The sequence below is a fragment of the Dermacentor andersoni genome, chromosome 1, assembly GCF_023375885.2.
Source record: "Dermacentor andersoni chromosome 1, qqDerAnde1_hic_scaffold, whole genome shotgun sequence".
Taxonomy (NCBI): domain Eukaryota; kingdom Metazoa; phylum Arthropoda; class Arachnida; order Ixodida; family Ixodidae; genus Dermacentor; species Dermacentor andersoni.
This window is the reverse complement of record NC_092814.1, coordinates 264802686-264828478: the sequence shown is the minus strand read 5'-3', so window position 1 is coordinate 264828478 and position 25793 is coordinate 264802686. Positions and strand designations below refer to the sequence as shown.

Genomic DNA, 25793 nt, shown 5'->3' with positions numbered 1-25793 from the left:
GGCCTGTTGTAGTATGGCCACACACTTGCAGAATGCATGGCACTGCTACTCAGATTAGCATTCAGCAAAGAGCAGCTGGATCCACTGGACCTCCCAGGGGATAGAACAACAGATCAGTGACAGCCGAGCTGTCACTAGGTCCTGTTCTAGGTGGAATACGCAGACATCCACACGAAGCTGTGTGCACTACAAATGTCACCAATGCCAATCTTAAAACTGGCTCACTGTGGTTTTCATAAGAAAGGTTTGTTCAGAGGAGCTAAGTATTGAAAACTGTTCCTCCACAATTTCATTTCCCTTTAACAAACTGCTGTATACCTTGGCCATTGTAGCCAGCAAAAGCAAATGACATCAAAATGGCACCAAGCAACTCTTAGAATGCTTTGAAAATAAGTTTTTATTTTTTGTGAAGTAGTCGTGCCATATAAGTCATGAACTGAACTAGCCGAATTAAGTAGAGCATGAATTTGTTTCCACATTCTCCAGTGTTTGTGACACTGCTGTGATTCATGCTCAGATACCAGAGTGTACCACTACAGTGTGTTTAAATGCAGCTGCCCAGTGACTGCACATAGTCTGAAATAAAAACCCAGGAAGCACTTTTTTCTCGTGTTTTACCTTCTGCAAGAGGCTTTCACACACACACGTAATAACGGAGAGAGGAAATCGAGCGCCTTCGAATCGGCTAATCTGATTACTAAAACCTGTAACAAGATTGTGCTCGCATGACTTCATTAATGCCAAATTGAGGCATGCATGAGCTATTACCCTCTTGATCAGCTTAGAATGTGCGCTGTCAAATGGTAGAAGGCTTTTCTTAGTCCTTGGGTTATACATCCAACACAGGTAGGGCTTCTTGAAGCTAAGTTTAAGGTCCAGAAATTGAATTGAGTTATTCTGTGGGCAATTCCCAGGTGAAATCTCATCCACCAGACTCTGTCAAGAAGGTGTTAGTTAAATCTAATTCCGTAATTCACATAATTTCACACATAATTCCGTACATACATAAGCTGTCCCACAATATAAAGAAGGTCGCAGCCAGATACGATGCGCACATTGTTTTCTGCCCCATGCAGATTGGCCAAAATTTGTGCTTTGATTGTGAATAAGCTGCCGGCTACATGCTCCAAGAAGCAGGTCACAAGCCACACCGATTGTGTTAGCGATGTCGTTTACAATATTCCTCTGAAGTTTGGCAAGGTCTATATTGCACAGATGGGACGATGCTTCAATGATCGGACGAGGGGGCGCCGGTTGGCAGTCGACAGCAACATCGGCGGCCACTTGGCAGAACACTGCAAGGGCTGTGGCTGTGTGCCACACCTTGACAAAATGATCTTTCTAAGGAAAGCAAGAAACCGCACTAAAATGGAGATAATCGAGGTTTTCTTCATAAAAAGAGCAGGAATAAGTGCTTTAGCATGCCGCCACTACCATTAAGTGACTAAGAAATGTAATTCATGAATGATAGCCTGCAATCGTTGCTGCGATTAGAACGTGCAGCTGCCATATTTGGTTGGATTCTCAAATTATGCCTGTAATGCATGCGTGCTCATATGTACCTGCCATGATAATTCACTGCAGATCACTAACCTACGAGCAGTGTTAACTCCTATCACCCTTGCTTATCTCTACTGTGATTAGTTTTCACTTAAGTTTCTTGTATAACCTTACGTGGGTTCTGGTGAATAAACAGTTGGAAGTTGGCGCCCGTATGTATCGTTTGAGTCTCACTTCGTCCTCGTCTGTGTAGCGCCGTAACCTTTGTCTTTAAGATATCTGATTTGCTTGTTGTAATCAAGCTAATGATTTAGTGATAGACAGTGCATTTACCTACTGAGCACAGTAGAGGCAGCATTGGACATTATAAGCTTTTTAATAAAGTGAAATGTGTATTGGTATACTCACCAAAACATGTCTGAACATGTAGTAAATGAGTATGTCCAAACTAAAATGAATTGGGCTTTGCAACATTCACTGTGATTATTTCTGCTAGAAAGACAGCTGGAACATGTATCTATTCTTGATTTATGTGAACCTTCTAACCCTGGAAGAGAAAACTGCAGTTATTATTGTGAGAAAGTTCTCATGTTGAAACAACAGGACTCCCGAAAGACTGGTGTCTCTTGTATTATCTTCTTGTTTACCATACTTTCACAGTGAAGGTAAAAACATTTCTGAATCTTGCACAGTATGGTGAAAGAGCAGTTTCTACTACAAGCTTCAAAGTTGATGACTCTTATGTCTCGTAGGGCCAGCAGTGGTGCCATTACACATTAGTGTGCATTTACTGAAAGCTGGGCGAGTTGGTTCCTTGTGTAAAGTCATTCCATGCCAAGTGCCCCAGACACATTACTCAAGTACAGTTCTAGGACAGCTTTCACTATTTGTCATATTAGCATTTAATGTGCAATATTATTTCCTCCATTGCAGATCTATTGATACTGCAGTGCATTTTTTTAATTTGACTGGTTACTTTGCTATATGTTTAAAATACCTTCAGTGCTGTCATTCATGTTAAAGTTTGTGTCATTCTTGCGAATAGGCAGATCATTTTTTGTTCAATTTTCACCACGTATGTACTACTGCTGAATGCGTCCGCACACTGTAGGGGTTGACAGGTTCACCAAGCTGCTCGTGCAGCTTTTTTCCACGGCTCTCCCTAAGTGATAACGAGAAATAGTCAATTCAGTTTAAATCAGTAGTAGTTTTACCAGTAAGAAATGGTCAATTTGGTAGGTTTTGGAAACATTTACGACTCTCAATTAATGTTTCCCTAATAAAATTGCCTATAAACACCACTACATGTTGAAAAAGCTGTCTAAGGGTTCTAGAGGCAAGGTTGCGAAGAGCTACACGCCAGATAACCTTTAGAATAATTTTCTTCTGGCACCATGTTCCATCTGCATCAGCAAAGTATGTCATGTGATGAGAAACTTTTTTTCAACAAAAATATTTTCCGTAAAGACTGGTGCAAAACCATCAGTAGCCATGTTCTTTTAGAAGAGTCTGAGATGGGGCGAGCTACACATCTGGGAGACTGCCCCAATGTGAAACATGTCAACAGTCTTCACATGTCAATTTTTTTTAGCTGCAAAGTTTACTCTTCTAGGATTTCAAAAAGACCCTTTTGTAGCACTCTGCTACAGCAAGGTAGATAGCAATATTTTCTGTGTATTGCTGAACTTAATATGCTGTTTAGTGCTCCTTAATCCTGTGCCATCATTTAGTGTTTGCTGCCTTCTGCAAGGTAAATTTTACCGACTCTCTGTGGGCATTACATACTATATCAAACTGGTGTTTTACTTTTTGGTAGGCTAGGTTAGATAAGGATATTTGTGAAAAGTTGGGTAGAGATATGGAATACTAAATAAGTTGTTATTTGAATGAAAGGCATTGGAAAACAATGCGATCGACACTATATTGTGAGCAAGAATTTGTTCTGAAAACCTGTAATGTTGTTTGCAGCAGGAAGTCCAGGTGACTGAGTATTCTAGATAGGTATGCAGGTAATAAAACAAAGCGCTATGTGCAACTAGGTGCACATGGAGAGTTTGGCTTCTCATCCACTAATGCAAGGCGTAAAATGATTGGTGTAACATTCAGTGAAGAACTAAATGTAATACTGGAATATCATATGCATGTGCCACTTTAGCAAAGCTAGCATGACGAAGAGAGGTGCCGAGGAAGCCAGTCATTTTTAATGTACTTAACATCGCACCTCTTCAGGCAAGGTTAAACGAATGCACTGCTAATTAGATTGGTGCAAGTGGTTGTGCAATAAGTTTGCTGCACCACATGCTAGCTCACTAACTGGTGCTCATTTTCTGTAGCAATGCTCCCTGCAGAAGGGCCATTTGGAAGATTGCAGGACTACTTCTGGCCAAGTTAACACTGCACATTTCAAGTGACAAGTGTACTGTTGACACTTGGAAGAGGCCCTTCTGCTTGAAGCTCCCAATTAACCCAGAGAACGAACTACAGGGGCGCTGCGAGCACTGCTCGCGTGACGTCAGGGCACGGACTCACTCCTGTCTGCTGCAGTTAGGGCGGTGTCCGGGAGTCTTCTGCACTGCTTTCATTTGTTCGCTCTCGATCCCTCCGCTTGTATACTTATGGCGGTCGTCTAAAATATACTTTTTCAAAGTCTTTGTTCGCGAAAATTTATTCAAAGAGCTTATTTCTTAGACGACAATGCTGTTGCCAAAGGGAATGCTGCAGTGCCAGCCAAAGGAGCGCAGACCAGCCCATTGCAGGTTTTCAGGTTTTTCATGCACAAATCGACAACTGCAAAAACGTAGCATATAAGAATCCAGTTATGATACCATACCTGCCATGGTGCAAAAAGTATGTCACAAATGCAGCTATATATGACTTCTACAACAGTTACCTTGATTTTAATCCTCTAAAAAAGGTTTGCTCACGACGAGTAGTTTATGGTATAATATGGATCTTTTGCATTTCTTCACATAAACACTCGGCAGTAACACAGGGACTTAACACTGTTTAGATTCTACAAGCACCACTTGCTTCTTTAACTGCTTCTCAAAATTAGGGGGTTATTCACGTGTTTATTTTAGGTGCCCGTAATTTGACTTAAAGCTAATGAAGGCTTAAAGCTATTTGCAGAATACGAAAAGGAATGCACCAATATATATTCCCTTTTCCGCACTACACGTTCAACTCACTTGAGCAATTTATTGGTGTCTATTGCTTGAGTAATATACCTGATGAATCTGTTTGGCGAACTGACACAGGCTGCTCGGCCCGAAATTTTTAGTGAAATATATCTTTTGGACCGTATGGCTGCAGTCAGAAAGAAGCCGAAATGTCATTCATAAGTAGTATGGGTCATATTGAAGATATAATTCCCCGGAGGAGGGTCAAAAATCAAGTGAAATATGTGAGGCTTGTGGTGTCTTCTTTATGAAGGTTTGCGAGGTTTTTTTTATGTACTGACGAAGCGAATAGTTCTCCCTTTGTATAATTAAACACTGGATCGAGACATGGTGAGGCAGAAGGTGCTTGAATTTTCCTTTTCTAGGCACCCTAAGCTGAGCTGCAGTACCTCGAGTATACTTAAGCATTGTAATTGGCTCTGTAAAAAACTGCTTCATGGTTTCAATTTGAAGTTGTAGTGAACTGATCAGTTTTGCGAACAATGCGTGCTTCACCATAACGACAGCCGGTTGCTACCGTTGCGTGAGGGGCGTGCCATATATTCAATGTCTACTGAGGGCCACCATGAAGCATTTCATCGCTTGAAACTGATTGGCTCTCGATTTTAACCACAAAACTTTTCTTTCAGGTGATTGCTACTATGGTATTTGTGAATTAAGTATGTTAATACTCTACATGATGCGCCGTCATGTTAGCAGCCATGGGCAATTCGTTTTATGGGGGCCTGTTTCAGAGAGTGGAGAAAGTAGCAGCGAACTTTTTCATACGAAATGGGCGCCTAACTTTTTCTTTTATGCATTGATCAAGTGGCCATATTTGAATAGAACAACTCACCAGAGTAATAAGAATCATGATGACAACTTCGCTGGGCAGTGTCTTTCTAACATGGATAACATGTCAACACCAAATACCAAGATTTTTCTTCCTTGTAAAATGCAATGTCTCTCATAGTTAAGTACTAAAAAAATGTTAAGTGTTTAGCAAAGCATCATACACAACTTCGCTTGTTGAATTTGCAGACGTTCATTTTACACAAAATTTATGGACAGGCACGGTGCATATATGCATTGCAAAACCAGTAGACCCCTTCAATGCTACATAGCTTGCGATATCCAAGCCGCAAGTTTTCTCGACTCATGCGCTTTTGAAGAAGAAACTGTGGTTCAGGCATTGCAGCAGAAAGAAGCCTACATATCCTTCAATAAGTACGGCTCGAGCTACTCATACCCCAAGCGTACATGAAGTTGCAGTCGAGCGAGCCGGAGCCAGCGGCGTCCTGTCCATGACGTCACTCGCGAGAGGGCGCAACTCCAAGTTCTCGCCGCTAATAACCTTAATTAGTATAGCTACACCATATTATTTGACCTAAAGGAACACTCAAACATCTTAATATTTAAAATCTTAACTTTAATATGAATTGAATAAGAGATAGTGTTTGATTTATATTAAAAATTTATATTCGCATAATCGTTTCTTGTTCTATTGCTTATCTGATGGTCTTGCCAAGTTTGTGCAGATCCTGTGTGAAATGAATGGCCATTTTGTGCAGGGCATGTGCTGCAGCTGATGAATGAGAAGCTCCACACCGGATTCTCAGAGCAGGAAGTTCTCAAGATCTTCTGTGACATTTGTGAGGCGGTGTCAAGGCTGCACCATTGTCAGACACCCATTGTGCACAGGGACCTCAAGGTGGTCTTTACTGTCTTGCTTTCTTTAGTGTCTAATCATTGAGGGTATTTGATGCAGCTTTGGTCTTTCGGAATGAATGATTTTACTTGTTTATTTATAGATACTGCAATCTCTATCATGAGATCATAGCAAGGTGGTACAGCTTAGTAAGCAGAATACAACAAAAAGAAGAGCATACATGCGAGGCAGGTCATTTTACATACAGATACACACATCACTGTAAGTGAGGGTTAAGTGATGTACTGAGTTGAACAATGTTTAGCATTGCTGGGTTGTCAAATATTATGCAAGTACTATACTGCTCTTCATGTAGCCTTACTTATGAAAACTTCTAAGCGCAAGAGAGTATAGGTGCTATAGAGCAGGCCTTGCTTTGTTTTTGACCTTGATATGTGGCCTTCCAATGCCTCCATAGCCTTGCTTCTATAGCTAAGTAACTTGAGATAGGAAAACTGTCATCTAGGGTGTCGAGTGTATTCATATTGTAGTTACCTTTATGGTGGCATGCTTTTTCGTGATGAGTGATTCTAGAAGGTGCTGTGAATGGTGCACAGCAGCTTTCCAGGAATAAAATCTGATAAAGAGGAAGGGGTTCTTTAAACTTTCAAGCAGTCAAGATCGACGTCAACGTCTTTGGGCTACTGCAGCCTACTCCAATCATTTTTTTTTTCTGTTTGCCTTGAATGTTGTGTAAACGAGTTTAGAACAGGTCAGTGCATAATGTTAGTTGTCCTCTAGTCTGACACAAACATGTTCGCAAAATTCTAGCACTGTGCACTGATTAATTTCCAAAATTGCTTGACATGGTGTTGCATCATATAATTAATGAAATTGAGGGTGTGCTAATGTTAATTTGGATCTCTGTTGAATATGAATCATGCCAATAACACTTGACTCTTCTTTTTTATTTGGGCAGCTTGCCTTGCAGCATAGATGTATATGAAAATAAGTGTGGAGGTCCTCCTTCTGCAAAATTGCAGTAGTAATTTAACACAAGTAAAATATTTTCGAATTATATCATTCAGTTCTATACACAGGTGCTGTATATAGTTTTTTTTAAACATTAACAGAATTTAAAAAAAAATCGCCTGTGGCATTAAGCACAAATCTAACTTATGGAACTGGATTACTTGAAGTGGACATTAGTTACACTGCAAATCAAAATGCATAATTCACTGATTAACAAAGCTTAACTAATTAACTTTCAATTAATTCAGTGCACATACTGCAATGCACGGATTGGAGCCAGTGATTTCACAAGGCACATCCACTTGGAACGAATTTTGAAACCAGCACCAGTTTTGTAATAAGTGCTGTCAAACTTGTGGTAGAAATGCGCTGTTGTTCCACTTACTTTATTAACAAAACACCTTTTTGTGCATTGAAGCTAAAAAATTACTGCAACACCAAGGCATTTCATCACAAACTTGTGAGAAGTCATATCTCAAGACTGATGTCATCCTCAGAATTCATTCCAAGTGGATATGATTTTTTAGTCACCAGCTACCATTTGTAAATTGCAATATGTGCCATAAACTAATTAGTTAATAGTTAATCAGTGAAACGTCAACAATGAGTCAATTACTAAATTTGATTTATCAGGCAATTAATGTCTTCCTATGAGAGTAATCTAGTCCAAAAAGAATTGTGCTCCATGTAAGAGGTGATTTTAAAAAATTCTCTTATCGATCAAAAAGAAAAGCACCCTGTATGTTATGTTGAGAAGACCAGTTCAAAATGAGTATGCTTAGTATTTCTTTAAACAACAACAACAATGATAAAATGGTTGAAATCTAATGTATTATACTTCGCCTAGAGAGGAGCATACTTGCCAGCTACAGAATCACTTTGGTCCACTTAAAAAGATAAGATCATAAAATGAATTGGCAGAAAGATTGCAGCACTAAAAGTATAAAAGACTGAAATATTGCAGGTGGAGAAATACGAGTACAATATCTGTAATGTACTGACACTGTTGATACTGTACTGCAAATCAAATTGAACAGCAGTGTAGAAAGACATGTTTAAGGTGCGATAGGTCCCGATAACCTTATTAATAATGGTCTGATTTAATAAATAGAGGCAGCGATAGCATCAAATAACCTTTCAAGAACCCATTTTGATTTTCTGTGCCTTTCATTTTATGTGCTATAAACAAAATACATTTGTCTGCATGTGTGAGAGCACTTTGACATCCCAGTCTTTTGCAACGATAGTGATGCAATACGTTATTGCCTCCCTTAGTGACTGTGAAGTAGCTGTCTACTAGTAATACATAGGATCTAAAACATTAACTGCAGATCCTGTATATGTATTCCAGATCCTGCTTGGAAAGACCCTCCCCCCCGTAAATATATTGAGCCATACATGCAAATAGATAACTGCACTTAAATAGTATGGATTCAAAGTTTCATTGTGTCAAGACTATTTTAGTTGTGGGGATGCTAGACTTTCACGCTTCCCTTGATATTGTTTTCTCCGCTTGGCTTGCGTATCTTGTAATGTGGCTTCTGTGTGGCTGTGTGCTGTTGGCGGTTGGTGTAGTTGCAGAATAGTACGAGAGATAGCGGCGAGTGTGGCGCTGCTAATGCAACCTAATGGCGAGCTTACTCTGGAGCAAAAGGGAGTACCCTTTTCCTCTTTGGCTTTGGGTCGGCCGGGTGCGTAGACGTTTCGCGCACCCAACGGCACGGCTCACAGGACTTTCCTGCAAAAGGCTTCGGAGCGAGACACCATGGTGGATGAACACGATTGTTCGAATTGTTCGAATTTACACGTTCTTTACATGACTTTACACGTGAACGATTAAGCATTGGTGAGAGCAGCATTCCGGGCAAGTTGGTAATCGATTACTCAAGTATTATTGCGCCCTCTCTGACGTCCGTGTCTTTTGTTGCGCAATAATACTCGATTAGGCATTGGTGTCCAGCATGGGGGCGAACATATGCACTCGATATCCTGTTGTGGTGAGTCGGACTTCCTCGGTTCACCAGCGCCCGCCGGCATGTCTCTGGGCAGTAATTTGGCTAGTTAGCATTGGTGTATGAAAGGCACAATAAATGTCCTTGCGATTGTTTGCACTACTGCATTGTTATTCTTTTGTCCCAAGAGCATGTTTTATGCCCTGCATAGTATGCTAGACACTTTGCAGAAAACATGAAACGAATCCATACTGCTGTGGGAAAGCACTTGGAATATTATATAGGGTTGCAGAGATGTCACAAAAAAATTTTCGTTTAAATGGATATTAGTGTAAACCTAATGGCAATGAAGCATATTTTATGCAGCCAGTGTGACTGCATACAATGTGCTTTTCACTGTCATCCAGTTCAAGAGTGTACTGTGGTATTTTTGAATTTCAGGAATTATGAAACAAACTCTGGATTTGAAATGTTAAAGAAAAGTGAAATTTTTCAACTGAGAAATTAAATGTTTATATGAACCATGAAATATGAACTATGAAACGTTTCTATGAGGGGGGCAATTTATATATTTGTAAATTTGTTTTGCTTGGTGCATACATATGCAATATGGAGTTATGCATATTTCTTGATTTCTTTGAAAAACTTGTGAGGAAAGCCTAACCCTTTATTGAAGCTGAAAGTTCTTAGCAAAACCAACGCACTGAGCAAGGCCACATGGAATAAATACAGTGATTTCACTCTTCCATTGAATGCACCAAATTGCACCAAATGAGATTTCTTGTACAATCCTAGTAAACACATTTGGTTCCCAAGTGTGCCAAAATTAGCAACTGCACGAAATTTGTGTGGACGGTGTGGTCTCCAGACGTGCATAGCGCACATGTCTAAAGTGGCCTTATAAATCAAGCACCCCGTTAAATCTCTTGCCGACCAATAATTCGGGCTCGACAGGGTCCACTAAACGTCCGAATAATTGGGAGTCCTAATTGTTAGATTCAGCAGAAAACAAGCGAATTTATTCTACAATTGGCCAAAAAGGTAAGCTGTATTCTTGGATGACCATTTTCATGGATACTTCCACTTTCACGGGATTCCGCGTAACTAGCATCAGTCACCTTGGCGTCTAGGAGTGACGCCATTATTCTCACTTCCAGGGACACTATCATCCGTCAAAATGTGAGGTGCTAGTCATGCTAAATGTTGGGAAAGTATCCGTAAAAGTAATCATCCAATAAGGTTTATCAATGTGTCGCTGCATGCACATATGCTTGTCTGTGATTTGGACAGTCCGTATCTCTACATTTGTCATGGTGTTGCCACAGATAGATGAAAAGTACTACAATCAATGCATGCACTGAATCATCATCATCATCATCTGTAATGTTCACTGCAGGACGAAAGCCTCTCCCTGCAATCTCCAATTATCCCGGTCCTGTGCCAACAGATTCCAGCTAGCACCTGCGAATTAATTTCATCACCCCACCTAGTCTTCTGCCATCTTTGACTGCACTTCCCTTCTCTTGGCACCCATTCTGTAACCCTAATGGTCCACCGGTTATCTAACCTACGCATTACGTGGCCTGCCCAGCTCCATTTCTTTCTTTTAATGTCAATTATAATATCGGCTATCCCTGTTTGCTCTCTGATTCACACCGCTCTCTTCCTGTCTCTTAATGTTACGCCTAACATTCCTACGTTCCGTTGCTCTTTGCGCGGTCCTTAACTTGTTTTCGAGCTTCTTTGTCACTCTCCAAGTTTCTGCCCCACCCGCCGTGGTTGCTCAGTGACTATGGTGTTAGGCTGCTGAGCACGAGGTCGCGGGATCGAATCCCGGCCACGGCGGCTGCATTTCGATGGGGGCGAAATGCGAAAACACCCGTGTACTTAGATTTAAGTGCACGTTAAAGAACCCCAAGTGGTTGAAATTTCCGGATTCATCCACTACGGCGTGCCTCATAATCAGAAAGTGGTTTTGGCACGTAAAGCCCCATAACTTAATTTAATTTAAGTTTCTACCCCATATGTCAGCACCGGTAGAATGCATTGATTGCACTCCTTTCTTTTTAATGGTAATGGTAAGCTTCCATTCAGGATCTGACAATGACTGCCGAATGTGCTCCAACCAATTTTTATTCTTCTGTAGATTTCCTACTCATGATCAGGGCCCCCTGTGAGTAATTGACCTAGGTAAACATACTCCTTCACAGACTCTAGAGGCTGACTGGCGATCCTGAATTCTTGTTTCCTTGCCTGGCTACTGATCATTATCTTTGTCTTCTGCATATTAATCTTCAACTCCACTCTTACACTCTCTCTGTTAAGGTCTTTAATCATTTGTTGTAATTCGTCTGCATTGTTGCTGAATAGAACATGTCATCTGCAAAACGAAGGTTGCTGAGATATTCGCCACTGATCCTTACTCCTAAGCCTTCCCAGTTTAATAGCTTGAATACTTCTTCCAAGCATGCAGTGACTAGCATTGAAGAGATTGTCTCTACTTGTCTGACCCCTTTCTTTATAGGTATCTTCCTATTTTTCTTGTGGAGAATTAAGGTAGCTGTGGAATTTCTGTAGATACTTTCCAAGGTATTTACGAAAGCGTCCTGGTACTCCTTGATTGCGTAATGCCTCTGACTGCTGGTATCTCTACTGAATCAAATGCCTTTTCGTAATCTATGAAGGCCATATAGAGAGGCTGATTGTACTCAGCGGATTTCTTGATTACCCGATTGATGACATGAATGTGATCCATTGTACAGTATCCCTTCCTGAAACCTGCCTGTTCTCTTGGTTGACTGAGGTCCAGTGTTGCCCTTATTCAATTGGAGATTATCTTGGTGAATATTTTATATAATGCTGGAAGTAAGCAAATGGGCCTATAATTTTTCAGTCTTTAAAAGTCTCCCTTTTTGTGGACTAATATAATGTTTGCATTCTTCCAGTTTTCTGGGACCCATGAAGTTGGTACACAGTTCGTATAAAGGGCCACCAGTTTTTCGCTCAATAAGTCTCCTCCATGTTTGATTAAATCGACTGGTAGTACCTCTTCTCCTGCCGCTTTTCCCCATTTCATGTCTTACAAGGCCCTTCTGACTTCATCACTAGTTATAGAAGGAGCCTCTGTAACCTGTTCATTACTGCTTTGAACGGAGGTATCGTGGCTGCTTTGGGTACCATACAGGTCAGTATAGAATTCTTCTGCTGCTTTTATCATATCTTCGAGATTGCTGATGATATTACCCTGCTTATCTTTCAGTGCATACATTTGATTTGTCAAGTTTCCTTCTCACAGATTACTGGCTGCGTCCATTTTTTACTGCTTCCTCAGCATTTCTGGTGTTATAATTTCGAATAACTCTAATTTTCTTCTTGTTAATTAGTTTTTACAGTTCCAAGAATTCTATCTGATCGCTTACGTTGGACACTTCCATTCCTTGTCGTTTCTTTATTAGGCCCTTGTTGCTTGGGAGAGCTTACCTAGTGGTTGCCTTGGTGCCTTACCTCCTACTTCAATTGCTGCTTCTGAAGCCTAGTTACGGTTTCATTCATTGCCTTTATAGGATAGGAATAACTTTAATAAAGTGCCGGCAAACGACGGTTTAACGAGTCGTGACGCTGGCCAAGCGTCGACCCGGGGTTATACCCTACTCTGCACTAGCCCAGTTGGGCCCGTTTGTAGTAGGTCATGAGGCTTGTGCTTTTCGAGCGCACCCCGGGCCTGCTGGACAGCCCATAGTTGTGAGTCCTTGTCTGCAGACTGCCTTTATGTCATCTTCATTTCTCTGTTCTAAGGCTGTATGTTTGTTTGCAAGTGCCAGCCTGAATTGGTCTTTTACCCTTACTGCGTTTAGGTTGGCCTGTTTCTTCTTGATCAATTCTACTCTTTCTCTCTTCAAATTGAGGTGAATCCTAGCCCTCACTCCTGCACTATGCTGGGATCAACAGAAAGTATGAAATCAATTTCATTTCTTGTTTCACCATTAGGGATTCTCCGAGTCCACTTTTTGTTCCGGCACTTCCTGAAGGTGTTCGTTATTCGCAGCTTATTCCTTTCTGTGAATTCTCCCAACATCTCTCCTCGAGTGTTCCTAGAATCCACGTCGTAGTTGCCAATTGCTTGTTCACCAGCCTGCTTTTTCCCCACTTTTGCATTGAAGTCACCCATGACTATAGTATACTGAGTTTGCACTTTTCTCATCGCTAATTCAACATCATAAAACTGACCTACTTCATCATCGTGACTGGATGCTAAAGTGTAGGCTTGTACTACCTTTAATCTGTACTTCTTATTAAGTTTGATTATGACTATACTGCTACCCTCTCATTAATGCTGTAGAATTGGTGGTATCCAAAAGCAATGCTTGAGCGTTACTACGGGCTCAAGGAGGCTGGCCTGGCTCAGAGCATTAATGACATTGAGTCTGGTGAGGTGTTGCTGGCTAATGCCAACTCTAACAGTGCTGAAAATATGGCTTAGCTAATAGACATCTGAGGTAGCATTTCAGTAGCTTTACTCAATTAGCAATAAATGAATTGCAGCAAGCTGGGTGAACAGGTTTGTTGTCTTTACTTAAATTAAAGGGATACTCAAATTTAGGCTTCCCTTTTTTGTATTTAGAGGTGGAGCAGCATTGTTTTGCAGCAAGCAAATACATTCTGGAATGGCATTTGTCAATTTTAAGAGTTCGAAAGTGCCTTTAACATATCCAGCAGTTGGCATTCATTTGTTCCAGTGTGCCCTGAAATCTGTTTTTAGGTGCTCCAGACTGCTTCAAAAATTGCTCCAGACCTCAATTCGTCAGTCTATGAGCAGTCTGCGCAAGCTTTCGCCCCTCCACATGTTCAGATGATACACCCCTCTGCCAGTTGGTCAGTTTTAGAACAAGTAGAACCACCTCTCTGTACGTTGGGAGTCGCTGTAGTTCCAGGGTAGTACGGTCGAACCCACTTATAACGATACTGGTTTTAACAATATATTGGTTATAACTATGAGAAGCAGCTGCACCGTCAACTTTTGTTATGTGTTCCACGGTGAAATAACCCGCTTACCACAATGCTCCGTTGCCGCATTATTGGTTATAACGATAAAATCTGGCTGCTGGGTGTCCGAGCCGAAAGGTAGTGAAGTGCGGAATCCTTGAAAAGAAAAAAATGAAAACGAGAAATTTTAGCCGCTGCAAGATGGGTCGCTGCTTCAACAGCCGCTGCGCGCTAGGGTGGCTACACATTATCTGTGTTTTCTTCCTGATACACACCTCTTGCTGGTGAAAACGTTCTTTCTTTCTTTTCAATTTTGCTTTTTTCATTTATTTACCTGCCTGTGCAGGTTATTTAACAAGTTATATGTGATTGTCCTGAATAGCACTGTGCCAAATTCATCATTAGAATGTTTCAAATACATAATAGAGGGATACAAAAAACAAAATTAAGTTGAGCTGTGTTAGTTAATTACCCTTATACAATACCAAAAAATTCACTCTTATCATCAGAAAGGGCTAGGTAAGCCAGAAAACACAAATGACAAACAGCTGGCGACACTGCCTTTAAGTTTACTTGGACCTTGTTAATCCTTTGGTGGTAATGGCTAAATTGTATTATAAGAGAACCAAACTTTGCACTTGGCAAGTTTCAAGAACTTTTACTGATCCACAGCGGCCCAAATATGAAAGTACAGCAGAATCTTGTTAAACAGAACCTCAAGAGACTGAAGAGAGATGTTCTGATAAACAGAAGTTCTGTTTATCGAGAAAGATGTGCAGGTGTGAAGGCACTGTACGTTAAACAGCTACTTCGAAAGAAAAAAATAACCCCACAGAAATCAACAAGATGTTTAGCACATATTCTGGAAGCAGTACAGTAGGTAGGCACTGATAACTTGGACTCAGCAGGGGCCACCTAGAATTCCACATAAATGAAAGTTTAAAATAATGTATATGCCAGAAGTTACGTGACTTTATTATTTGCCAAGTCGGAATCAAAATAATGATAATAAAAAAAAAGTTGCCAGATGCGTTGCTGCACACACATACGCTTGCATGCGATCTGGTCATTCTGTACTTCAACCATTGTCATGCTGTTGATACAGATAGAGCAAAGTACTGTTAATGTATGCTTCAAGTCTATATCCTCTGTCAACTTGAACAGAGGTCGGCTGTGCTCTGATAGTCGAATAACTGCGGGTTTTTTCGCAAGTCATTTTCAGGTCCTCTCCTCTCTTCATTGCTGCTTTTTTTTTGGCGCAAATATAGAGTGTGGAAGTGCTTCTATTTAACATGTAAAGAAAGATGTAGGATGTGCGGGGTATGCCACACATTCAGTATTTGTCATCTTTTATTCAGCAAACCCCATCTTTTAGAATATGGTGGAGTTGTATAGAATCTGCACAGACTAGGTGACATTAATAAACTGGAAGCCATTCAGAAGGTCAATCAGTTTGCTTACCAGCAGTTTGACCCCCCTTTCATCAGCCATGACTTTGCTACATTGAAGGCGAAACCACATGCACGTGATATTGAAGTGACTGCAACAAGCGACAGGTTTTGCCATTGGGGAGGGCCATCCATCATTGTCGCATGGCAGTTTTTCACCAGCCAGAAAATTTCGCTTGTTGCCCAGAAGTTATTGCAGCTTCTGCCTGTTACTGTGTGATTTCGCAATATGGCAGAAACCAGTCCACCCACTTCGATCTGAATTCGCTCTTGCTACTTGCTCTTCGCCGTGACAGCAAGAAATAAATGGTAAAGTCAGCCTTTGCTTCGTCTTATTGCCAGCTGAGGACAAAGTATTGTCAATGTTTTGTCGTTATTACTAAGATCAGTTTGTTTTGCTGCTGTTAGGCCTGAGATGCTACTGAGAGCTGAAAAAGTGTTTCATTTTTACCTACCAGATGGTGCCACAGCATTTCATGCTGGCAACATGGAATGAATTTTACAGGGGATGTATATTAAAACCAGATCTATACACTCTGGTTAAAACATTGGCTTCGTGGCATGTTGGAGATTTTTTTTATGGGTGTATGGTTGTATTTATTCAGAAAGCAATGGAAATTTGTGGGGACAGCTTTCTTTGTGATGTCACAACCATGTGGTTGCTCTATGCGGCGTCGCTTGTCGCTGTCGCTTGAATATTGCATGCATGTGGTTGTCTCTTTACAGCATCTATCAGTACATAGAGATATTGAATAATTAAAATTTCTTCATTCTAACATTAACTCTTCATCTCATTTTTCAAAGAATAATAATTTGTTTTGCCACTTTGTCTTCTACGTGCGCTTTTTTTTTTTTAGATGTAGGATCATGGGAACGTATGCTACGTCAGAGCCGGCTATCCTACACATGCACTCTTCATGACCTTAAAGGGACACTAAAGGCAAATACTAAGTCAGTGTGGACTGTTTACATACCATTCCAGAAACCTCGCAATGCTTGTTTCGGGCCAAGAAAAGACTTAGTTTACGAGAAAATTGCATCTGAAGGGTCCGAAAACCTTTTTCGAAATTCAAGTCTCCCGCTACCCAACCGGGGAAGTGGTGACGTTGTATACACCATCACTACCCTTTGCTGCCGTCGGTGAGTAAAACGATGCCTGACAGATGGTGGTACCGAGCCAAGACAGAGTGGTGGATTCGCCGCTGCAGCTGCTTTTTTGGTCGAGTGGCGTAGACCGTTCGGACATCCCGCGAAATCACATGGAAGTGGAGTTCTCTGCTACTTGCAGTTTGTGCGAGTTTCACGAGCCAGCAAACCTAGTGCAGCACTACGCGATAACGAAACTAGTGAAACACGAAAGCGTGGGCGGCGTTGAGCTGAGTGAAAATGAAACCTTTCGACCGCCCGCATCGTTGTCAAAGGTAATTTCAATGAGTATTTTTTTTTTTTTTCCAAAAATGAAATACAACTGGACAAGTAGCATTTTATTTCATCTTATAATACAATACAAGGATGTTTTTTGCAATGAGTAGTTGAGTACTAGTAACAGAATGTAACTGAGGAGTGGTTTCGTCATCAGGCAAGTGCTTGAATGTCTCGGGGGAGTCCCTAATAATGTCCTGCATTTACCTCGATTTCTCGATTGGTAAGGCTCTGTTCGCGATAATATTGATGCCTTAGAGATTCTCTAGTACCAATCTATCACTTTAGCTTGACCTAGTATTTCCCTTTAGTGTCCCTTTAATGTCAAGCCATACTTTTCACATACTGACACTTTTAAATAGTTTTTCCTTGAATGTCGAAAGATAGAACTGTTTACTTGGTGGTGCTGTCTGTTTATTACCAGTTCGTATGTTTCTTGATGCTCCAACAAATCATTAACAATTTTTTTTTTGTGTGTGTACTTTCCCACAGTCAGTTTGCACCTATGTTATAAGTGCCTCGCTGGTGTCACCCGTTTTGTTTATTTTTTGTGCCTTCTTGGTCTTGATGTGATTTCATTTTTTTGCAGTTTTTAGTCAATAGTTCATTTGTTTTCGTTACTTCCTGTTGACGGCTTTCTGTTTGCCGTTTCTCTTTATAATTACAATAACTATGTAATGTCTTCTTTTTCTCTTTTGTATTGTTTGTTGTAGTGTTTTTTATTTTTACATTCTTGTACTCCCACTCCTGCCATAGCCCCTCCATGGGCTGCAGTATGTGTAAATAAGAGAAATAAAATGGCGCAATGCCTAATCAACCTTTAATGTTAATGTGACTTTGAAGATATTCATGTCAAACTGGGAATTTGCTAACAATGTGCTTGTCCTTGTATCACCATGCCATACTTTTCTGGCGAAGCTCAGTTACAAAATTCGGTTACAATACTCTGTCACCACCCTGTTAAGATACTTTGGGGTTATCTTGTAAGCTGCAGAAAATGAAGGAGCCTTGTAGTGTAAAAATAGCTGGGAGCTAAGTCCTTCTAGAAGAGTGTTCTTCCTCCTTGGCATCCACACCTAAAATTTGGTATTTTTTGTGCCCAACCTAAATATACCTTTTGTGTAATTGTGCTTGGTATGTGGCCTCAGTATTGAGTTTCTACATGCGGGGGTTTCAGGTGGAAAATATTCTAATCAGCGACTCTGGCCACTATGTACTCTGCGACTTTGGGAGTGCCACTGCCAAGAGCCTCAATCCTCAGGTGCAGGGAGTGGCAGCAGTGGAGGAGGAAATCCTCAAGTAAGTAGCTTGCCAAAATATGCATATTTCTGGGCTGCAGTTGTATTAGCTACTCAATCAGCTTCTATGGTGAATCTTGTCACAACTAAGTCATCATGAGGCAAGTAGTGGCAAACTGTTGTTGCAACTGCTGGTGATCATGCCGCCAAGCACTGCTCAAACTGTAGGCAGGATGAGCCCATCAGATCAGCAGCAGTCGCCTTTGCATGCTTATTTATTTATTATTAAAGTGAAACTTCCTTCGTCCCATTTTGTGTGGATGGACGTTTGGGTGAGTAAACTGTGCTGGTCTTATAGACAGCATAATCAAGGCTCGGCCGATCTCAGAGATAGTGTAATCAAAGATGGTTGTTTGATGGGCTGATCCTGATACCAGTGCACAGTAAGTTTCGTCACAAGGGTTTTAATATGGGGATCCGGAAGGCAATGCAACGTCACAACACCCACTCGCCTCATATCAGTAATCAGTTAAGCTAACCAATAACTCCTTAGCACCATATCGCAGCAGGTTTGCCGGAAAGCTTATTGATTGATTTTGACAATAATCTTCCAGTGGTTTCTGCCCAATTATTACTGCTGCTACTACTTGTACTAACTACTGCTTTGCAAAGGAATAAACAAACATTACAAGATCTGCAGGACTTGTTGCTGTGTCACTGCATTCTAGCCAGTCTTGAATGGAAGGTGCACATGTGTCCCACCTCTCTGAGCGTGGTGAAACAACAGTGCAGCTCCAAATCTGCAATTTTGTTGCTGTGACACATATAATTAGAAAGCAATTAAACCCGTTTCTTTCAGCATTTAAATACAACCCAGCTTTTCCAGTTCTACGACTGCTTCCATTGCCCCTTTAAAGTGAGCATGTTAGCAGTAACCACGAAGTGCTGGTACTTTAATTCTGCCTTTGCAGAACTTGCTTTGTGTGTGTGTTTACTGTTGTGTTGCCTATCTCGATTTTAAGGATGGCCATATAAGCTTGTGAGGTGGCTTTCTGAAACAGTTGTTTCGAAGCATGAAATGCCTCCTCAGTTCAGTAAAAATGGTCAACACACCTAATTCTAAATTTTTTTCCCCCCTCTGTTTGACTCGGCCAAGAATGAAAACATAGTGCAGTAGAATGCATGTACACTTTCCTACTGATAAGAAATGGCCAGTGTTTGGAATGATGCCACTTTGGCCTGTATGGAGGCAATGCAGCAACGTTCACTCAGAATTTGCAAGTACAAAATAAAATGTATCATGCAAATGCACACTGTAGACAACGGAGTTGCGGAGTGGCAACTTCTGAGTTGGAATGATCCTGGAATTGTTCCACATTTTCGAAAACCCAGAATGAGAATAGAATGATGCCGCCAGTCAAGCAGATGGAATGAAATGGGAGCTCGAGATTCTGGAATAGAGTTGGAATGGAATGGACACATAGTCCTTCGTTTTAAGTGAGACTACAAAACTAGTAAATTTGCCAATTAGTCTAATCTAAAATTACCAATTTATTACATTTCTCTCCTTTTTTTTACTCAATACTGGATCTTTCAGTATCTACCTATATGTAACTACCTCTGCCACGGTAATTATAAATACAGTATTCTACACTTCCGAAGACCCAGTAATCTTTTGGAATTACAATGCTGAAATGCATTTAAAGACAGCAACTTTTAGTTCTCAAGAATGATTGGATTTATCACGCGCGTGCTTGACTTACGACATCTGTATTGAGGCCAAAAACAAACTGTTGCACCCTGCACAAGTCCACGAGGATTTGGAATACACATCATGTTTTTTGCACACTGTCTATTATCAAGGAGCCACGGTAACTGGTGCTCAGAGAAGTGCTGGGAAAAATGGTGGCTCTTATTACACCAGTAAATGCGAAACAAAAAATTATCGTCTTGCAAAACATATCTATGCGTTTCATTTTTCTGTTCGCCATCAAAGCAGCAGAATGAGTGAGCTGGATGCATGACGTGCTCAAGGGGGAAAACTATTTCATACTTTTCTTTGCTCTAATAAAAATAGTGGTGGAAGAATTAAAGGTTTTTAGAAATTACGCATTTTACAGTCGACTCCCGTTAATACGAAGTTCACGGGGACCGCAAAAAACTTCCAATTAAACGAACTTCCAATTAAGCACAAAGCACAAAAACAGCACTTTATTGGTAGCGAAATCGAGTATTTTCCCCAAGAAAAATAGTCGGTCATCTTTTTCTTCTTGCCGAATCGCGCTGCTGAAAGCAAGTTCTGCAGGCTGTAGATGTGGTGGAACGCTTCTTCCGCGTTACCTTCAGCGGCAAGGAAGCGCTCCGCGAGAGCAAGGCCCGCAGCTGCATCGGCAGCCTTAGGTGGCGGCTCGTCTTCAACGTCATAGTCGCTTTCCTGGGGCCGAATAATCTCCACAATCTCTTTATCCGTTAGTGCACCGCACGTTTCGACCGCCTTGTCTACGGCGACGTAGTCTTCAAAATTGACGTCCCCGAGAGCATCACCAAAATCAGTGCTGTCAAGCTCGCTTGTTGACGCTTCCTCCTATGAAATTGCAGAGGCATCCTCCGAAGAAACTGTCACAAAACGGTTAAACTGCAAGCCCTGAAGCAGTTTGCGATTGTTTCTTGCTTCACACGATCCCATGCTCGCGCTAACATGTGAATGGCACTGAGCAGGCTCACCTCGTATTTTGCGGAATTATTCATGCACAGAATCATGCGCACGATGAGGTGCTGCCTGTACAGGACCTTAATATTCTTGATGATGCCTTGGTCCATTGGCTGCAAAACAGCTGTTGTGTTTTCAGGCACAAATGCGAGGCGTATTGCACTTAAGGCTGGCACATTCACGTGAGCGCTGCAGTGATCCACAAGGAACAACACCTTGCGGTTCGAAGAAGCAAACTTGCGGTCCAACTTCGTTATCCAGCTCTTGAAGATTTCGGCCGTCATCCACGCTTTCTTGTTCGACTCATAGTCCACAGGCACCGTCCTTATGCGTTTAAAACACCTCGGCTTGGCGGCTTTCCCGATCACAAGTAAGCGACATCGTTCCGTGCCAGTCATGTTTGCCGCGATCAGCACCGGCACCCTCTCCTTGTTGCGTTTGCCCCCAGCACAGTCGTCGTCCTTGAATGTCAGGGTATTCTCTGGTAGAAGCAGATAGAAGAGTGCAGTCTCATCTGCATTGAAGATGTCTTTCGGTCTGTATTCACGCAGCTTTCTGTCCTTCCACGTGGCGCATGTTTCCTGGTTAACGGGCGCATTTTCCCCACACGCTCTTATAGACCAGGTCATGGCGATCTTCAAAGCCCGTCAGCCATCCATCTGACGAAACGAAGTCATCGATCCCTAACATTGTTGCAAGCATTCGGGCTTTCATCGCAACGATGTCTCCGCTGAGAGGAAGTTTGTTGCTCCAGGCCTTCCTAATCCAAACCAGCCGAGCCTTCTCCAACTCTGGGTAAGCGCTGGTGCGCATTCGGTTCCGAGACGTCTTGAACTTGTCGTTCTCAAATGCATCCATTATTGTGCGCTTGTTCTTGATTTAGTTTGAGAGCGTGTTCGGCTTGATCCCGTACTTCCGCGCTATGTCTTGTTTAGCGGCACCCCCCTTCTCAACTTCCTTCAAAACCTCGACTTTCGTTGCCAGGTCGAGCATGCGATAAGAGCCACGGTTTGCCATGGCTATCAACTGTGCGACTATGTACAGTCAATTCCGAAGCGTAGGATCACCCGCGGAACAACCTAGCCAACGAGCTACACGCACATAGGCCCTCAACCAACACACGCCACAGCACACGCCTCGACATACGCTGCGCGCGCCGCACGCTGCAAGCCTAATCTCGCACAATCTCGCCACTGCCAGTATGCAGCGCTGCGTGCACCTATGGCATGAAACACAGAGCGTTATGGGGATACAATAGGTACGAGGTCCTCCGAGGTATGTGGAAAGGGGTAATGGTTCCAGGACTTACTTTTGGAAATGCGGTTGTTTGCTTTAAATCAGGGGTACAATCAGGACTCGACGGGAACCAAAGGTCAGTGGGTCGCCTCGCATTGGGCGCTCACGGGAAGACTACAAATGAAGCTGTGCAGGGGGATATGGGCTGGACTAGTTTTGAAGTGAGGGAAGCTCGCAGTAAAATTGAGTATGAAGAACGGCTGAGGAATATGGAAGAAAGTTATTGGGCTGGGAGAGTGTTCAGGTATCTGTACAGGCAAAACATTGATTCACAGTGGAGGAAAAGAACTAGGAAGCTTACCAGCAAGTATGCGGCCTGTGGGGTGGGCAACACAGCAACAAAGAAGGTCAAGCGGAAAGTCAGAGAGGCTGAATTAATCTCGTGGGTGGCGGCAATGGAAAAGAAACCTGCCATGAGTAACTACTTAAGAGGAAAAAAACGAAATCAGGAAAGAAACCATTTATGATAACTCAAAGGGAAGCTCATTACTTTTCGAAGCGAGATCGGGATGCCTTAGAACACGCACCTATAAAGTGAGATATAAGAAGGAAGAAGAAGCATGTGCTTGCTGCGGTAAAGCTAGGAAAACGACGGAGCATATTTTATTAGAATGTGAAGACGTCTACCCAGCGGTCTATTTAGGCACACTGGCCTCCTTGAAGCCCTTGGGTTTAGCGGGACCAGGGGTAAAGCAAACAGGTCCGCAATAGACATTAGTAAGAGGCGATTGGAGGATTGGTGGAAGAAAAGTAGGGGAACGACAAAAGACGGAGACGTACAAAAGCACAGTTCGCAATAGGGGATCAGAGAATTTGGACGTGGTAGTTCATAGTGTTTTTTTCTTCTTTTTTTCATTGGTTAGCCTAGGGAGGATATTAGGCAGCATAGTAGCAAGAGCTTGGTGGCGCAACCCACCGCCCCGTTCCAAAGGGGACGCTCATAACATCCATCCATCCATCCAACATCCGTGTGGCCTCCACGATCAGCTCCGGCGACGTGCGGCAGCCGCTTCGCCGCCGGAGCTGATCGCAGAGGCTACGGCAGCCGTAGCAATGAATAATCGCGCCGCTCCAAGAAGGGCGGCGTTGCGGACAGCTGCGGTGGCGAAGACACCAACGCGGAACACGGAGCTGTTGCAGCACTTGAAAAAATTGCACATTCTACCAAAGAATGACGGTCACCTCGAGGATCCCGGCTGAAAATTAACTTCTGATTAAACAATATTACTGGATGAGGACTTCGAATTATTGAGCGATTCCTTCCATAGGATTACATGCAAAACTGACGGGACCAGCACTTCACTTCTAATTAACAAAAAATTCCAATTAAGCGGCTTCGAATTATCGGGAGTCGACTGTACTTAAAAGGCAATTATACCTTGCCTGTATTGCAGTGTGCTTTGTTGTCGTGAACTGCCTAGCACATGAGCAGCTTAAGTGAAGCTAACTTCAGCAGTCAGTAGCGGGTAGGTGTAGGCTAGTAGTATATGCAAAATTGGTGCACCATTCTGCTTGAAATTAGGGTAATGTTTGGCTGGGAAAAACCAGGCTTACTCTTAAATTGAAAAAAAAAAATGTTATGCGAGATGAAGCGAAATTTCACTTATGAACACCGCAGTCAGCATAGAGCATTTTCTTCGTTATTTTTAAGAAACCTGGAGAGTTGCTGAGCCTTTGTGCTCTTTGCTTTTTTTCCACTGAGAGGAGTTTGAGAAACCAGACCACATGATCATGCGCTCCGTTCTTCCGAAATTTACGCGTTTTAGAGATACTTGTATTAGGATGACAAGAACTAAATATATTTTGCCATCACGTAATTTATTTGTGACTTCAACTTGTGCAGCCAACAATATGTATGTCTTTAGAGATTACAGATAACACATTCTAAACAGGCCACAAAGTGTTTGTTCTTGTGCAAAAAAAAAAAAATTGTATTTAACATTGTCCTGTTGTTAAGACTTCAAAAATATGTTTTAGTTACTAGGCATGCAAATGCGCAAGTAATAAACAATTAGAGAAAGCGTTTCATTTATTGAAATTGAAAGAACGGAATGTATTAGCTCAGCCACTCCAGGAGTAGTAAAGGTCCAGCTCTCAGTATTTCGAGGAGTTTTAAGGAGTGGAATTACTGCAATCTCAACTCTCCGGAATGGAGTGGGAATGCGAGTTCCCTGTTCCGCAACTCTGGTAAACATAAAAGGAAACTTAAGCTGGCAAAGTTCACTCAAAAGTGGAAATGCTAAACTGAGGTCATTTATTGTACTTTTCGAGATTGACTGTTAGTTACTTGGCAAAATTTCAAGTCATTGTCTGAAGAAATCTGTTTTAATGTATGGGTTTGGTCTTCCATGAGGTGTCCTCATCTGAATTTAACGCACAGGAAATTTTTGGAACCATTTCCTTGGAAATAAAGGGTGCGTTAGAATCGGGGGAAATGCATAATTACGTATGTAAGGCGCTGTTTTCGTTTGAAATTGGCATGTTTGACAGGAGATAGCACGTTTCTGACAGACTCACTGTTCCTTAGCAACACCAAGATCAATGCTACAGTCATTGGGGTCACCATCAGTTGCAGCTGTGTGCATGCTGACCAGTCAAGTTTTAATTATCTGGCAAAAGCCAATTTTAGGATCGAAATAATGAAACTTTTTAACCGTAGAGATGTATGGACACTGGCCAGGACTTTTGGCCGGTATCAAGTTAACTTAAAAATTGAATTAACAGTATTCAAAATAATGGAAGTCTTCAGTAGTTTATTTAGTGCATCACAGTGGACACAAAAAGGGGTGCACACTTCAAGATCTTGAATGTAAGGCCAGGTACTTTTTTTTATACTAAAATTGTAAGCTCCCTGCTGCATTTACACGAATACCAATTTCCTTAAGTATTAATGACAGCATTGCATAGTGGCAGACTTGTTCAAAATGCATTGTAGGGATGCTAAATAAGTGCTTTTTGTCGTAATACTAACTGCTACATTCAATTTATTGGTTCAGTCTTGTATCTAACTTTCTGACTCGTGTCACAGTGGCTTGGTGGACGTGACATTCTGCTGCTGAGCATAAGGCCACAGGCTCAATTCGTGGCCGTGGTTCTGATTGGGGCGTAATGCAAGAATGCTCTTGCACTGTGGTTTGGATGCGCATCAAAGTTCCAGGTGGTCGAAATTAATCGGAAGACCCATCGCATGGTCTCTCTTGTAGCCCATGTATTACTTGAAGGTGTTAAATCCAATCAATCAATAAGTAAATCATGACTTTTCTGAGGTGCATTGAGGTGAATGAATGGGAGTGTTTGCATTACTGATAAAAGTTAGGCGTGGGACTGCAGCACTCTGCTCCCACCCTGCATATTTTATCAAAATGTAATTTCAGTATATTCTGTTTATTTAAAATGCTACTCTTTT

The 25793-nt window shown here is 41.8% G+C and overlaps 1 protein-coding gene across 6 annotated transcripts in view; it reads left to right on the top strand.

Annotated features, from left to right (window-relative positions):
* Nak (Numb-associated kinase) overlaps nt 1-25793 on the top strand; it is a 122110-nt gene that overhangs the window by 10811 nt on the left and 85506 nt on the right. For all 6 annotated transcript variants that reach the window (XM_050196334.3, XM_050196333.3, XM_050196332.3 and 3 more), the window contains exons 4-5: nt 6230-6369; nt 18321-18442. In XM_050196334.3, the coding sequence (XP_050052291.1) occupies nt 6230-6369; nt 18321-18442 (262 nt within the window). The remainder of the gene's footprint in view (nt 1-6229; nt 6370-18320; nt 18443-25793) is intronic.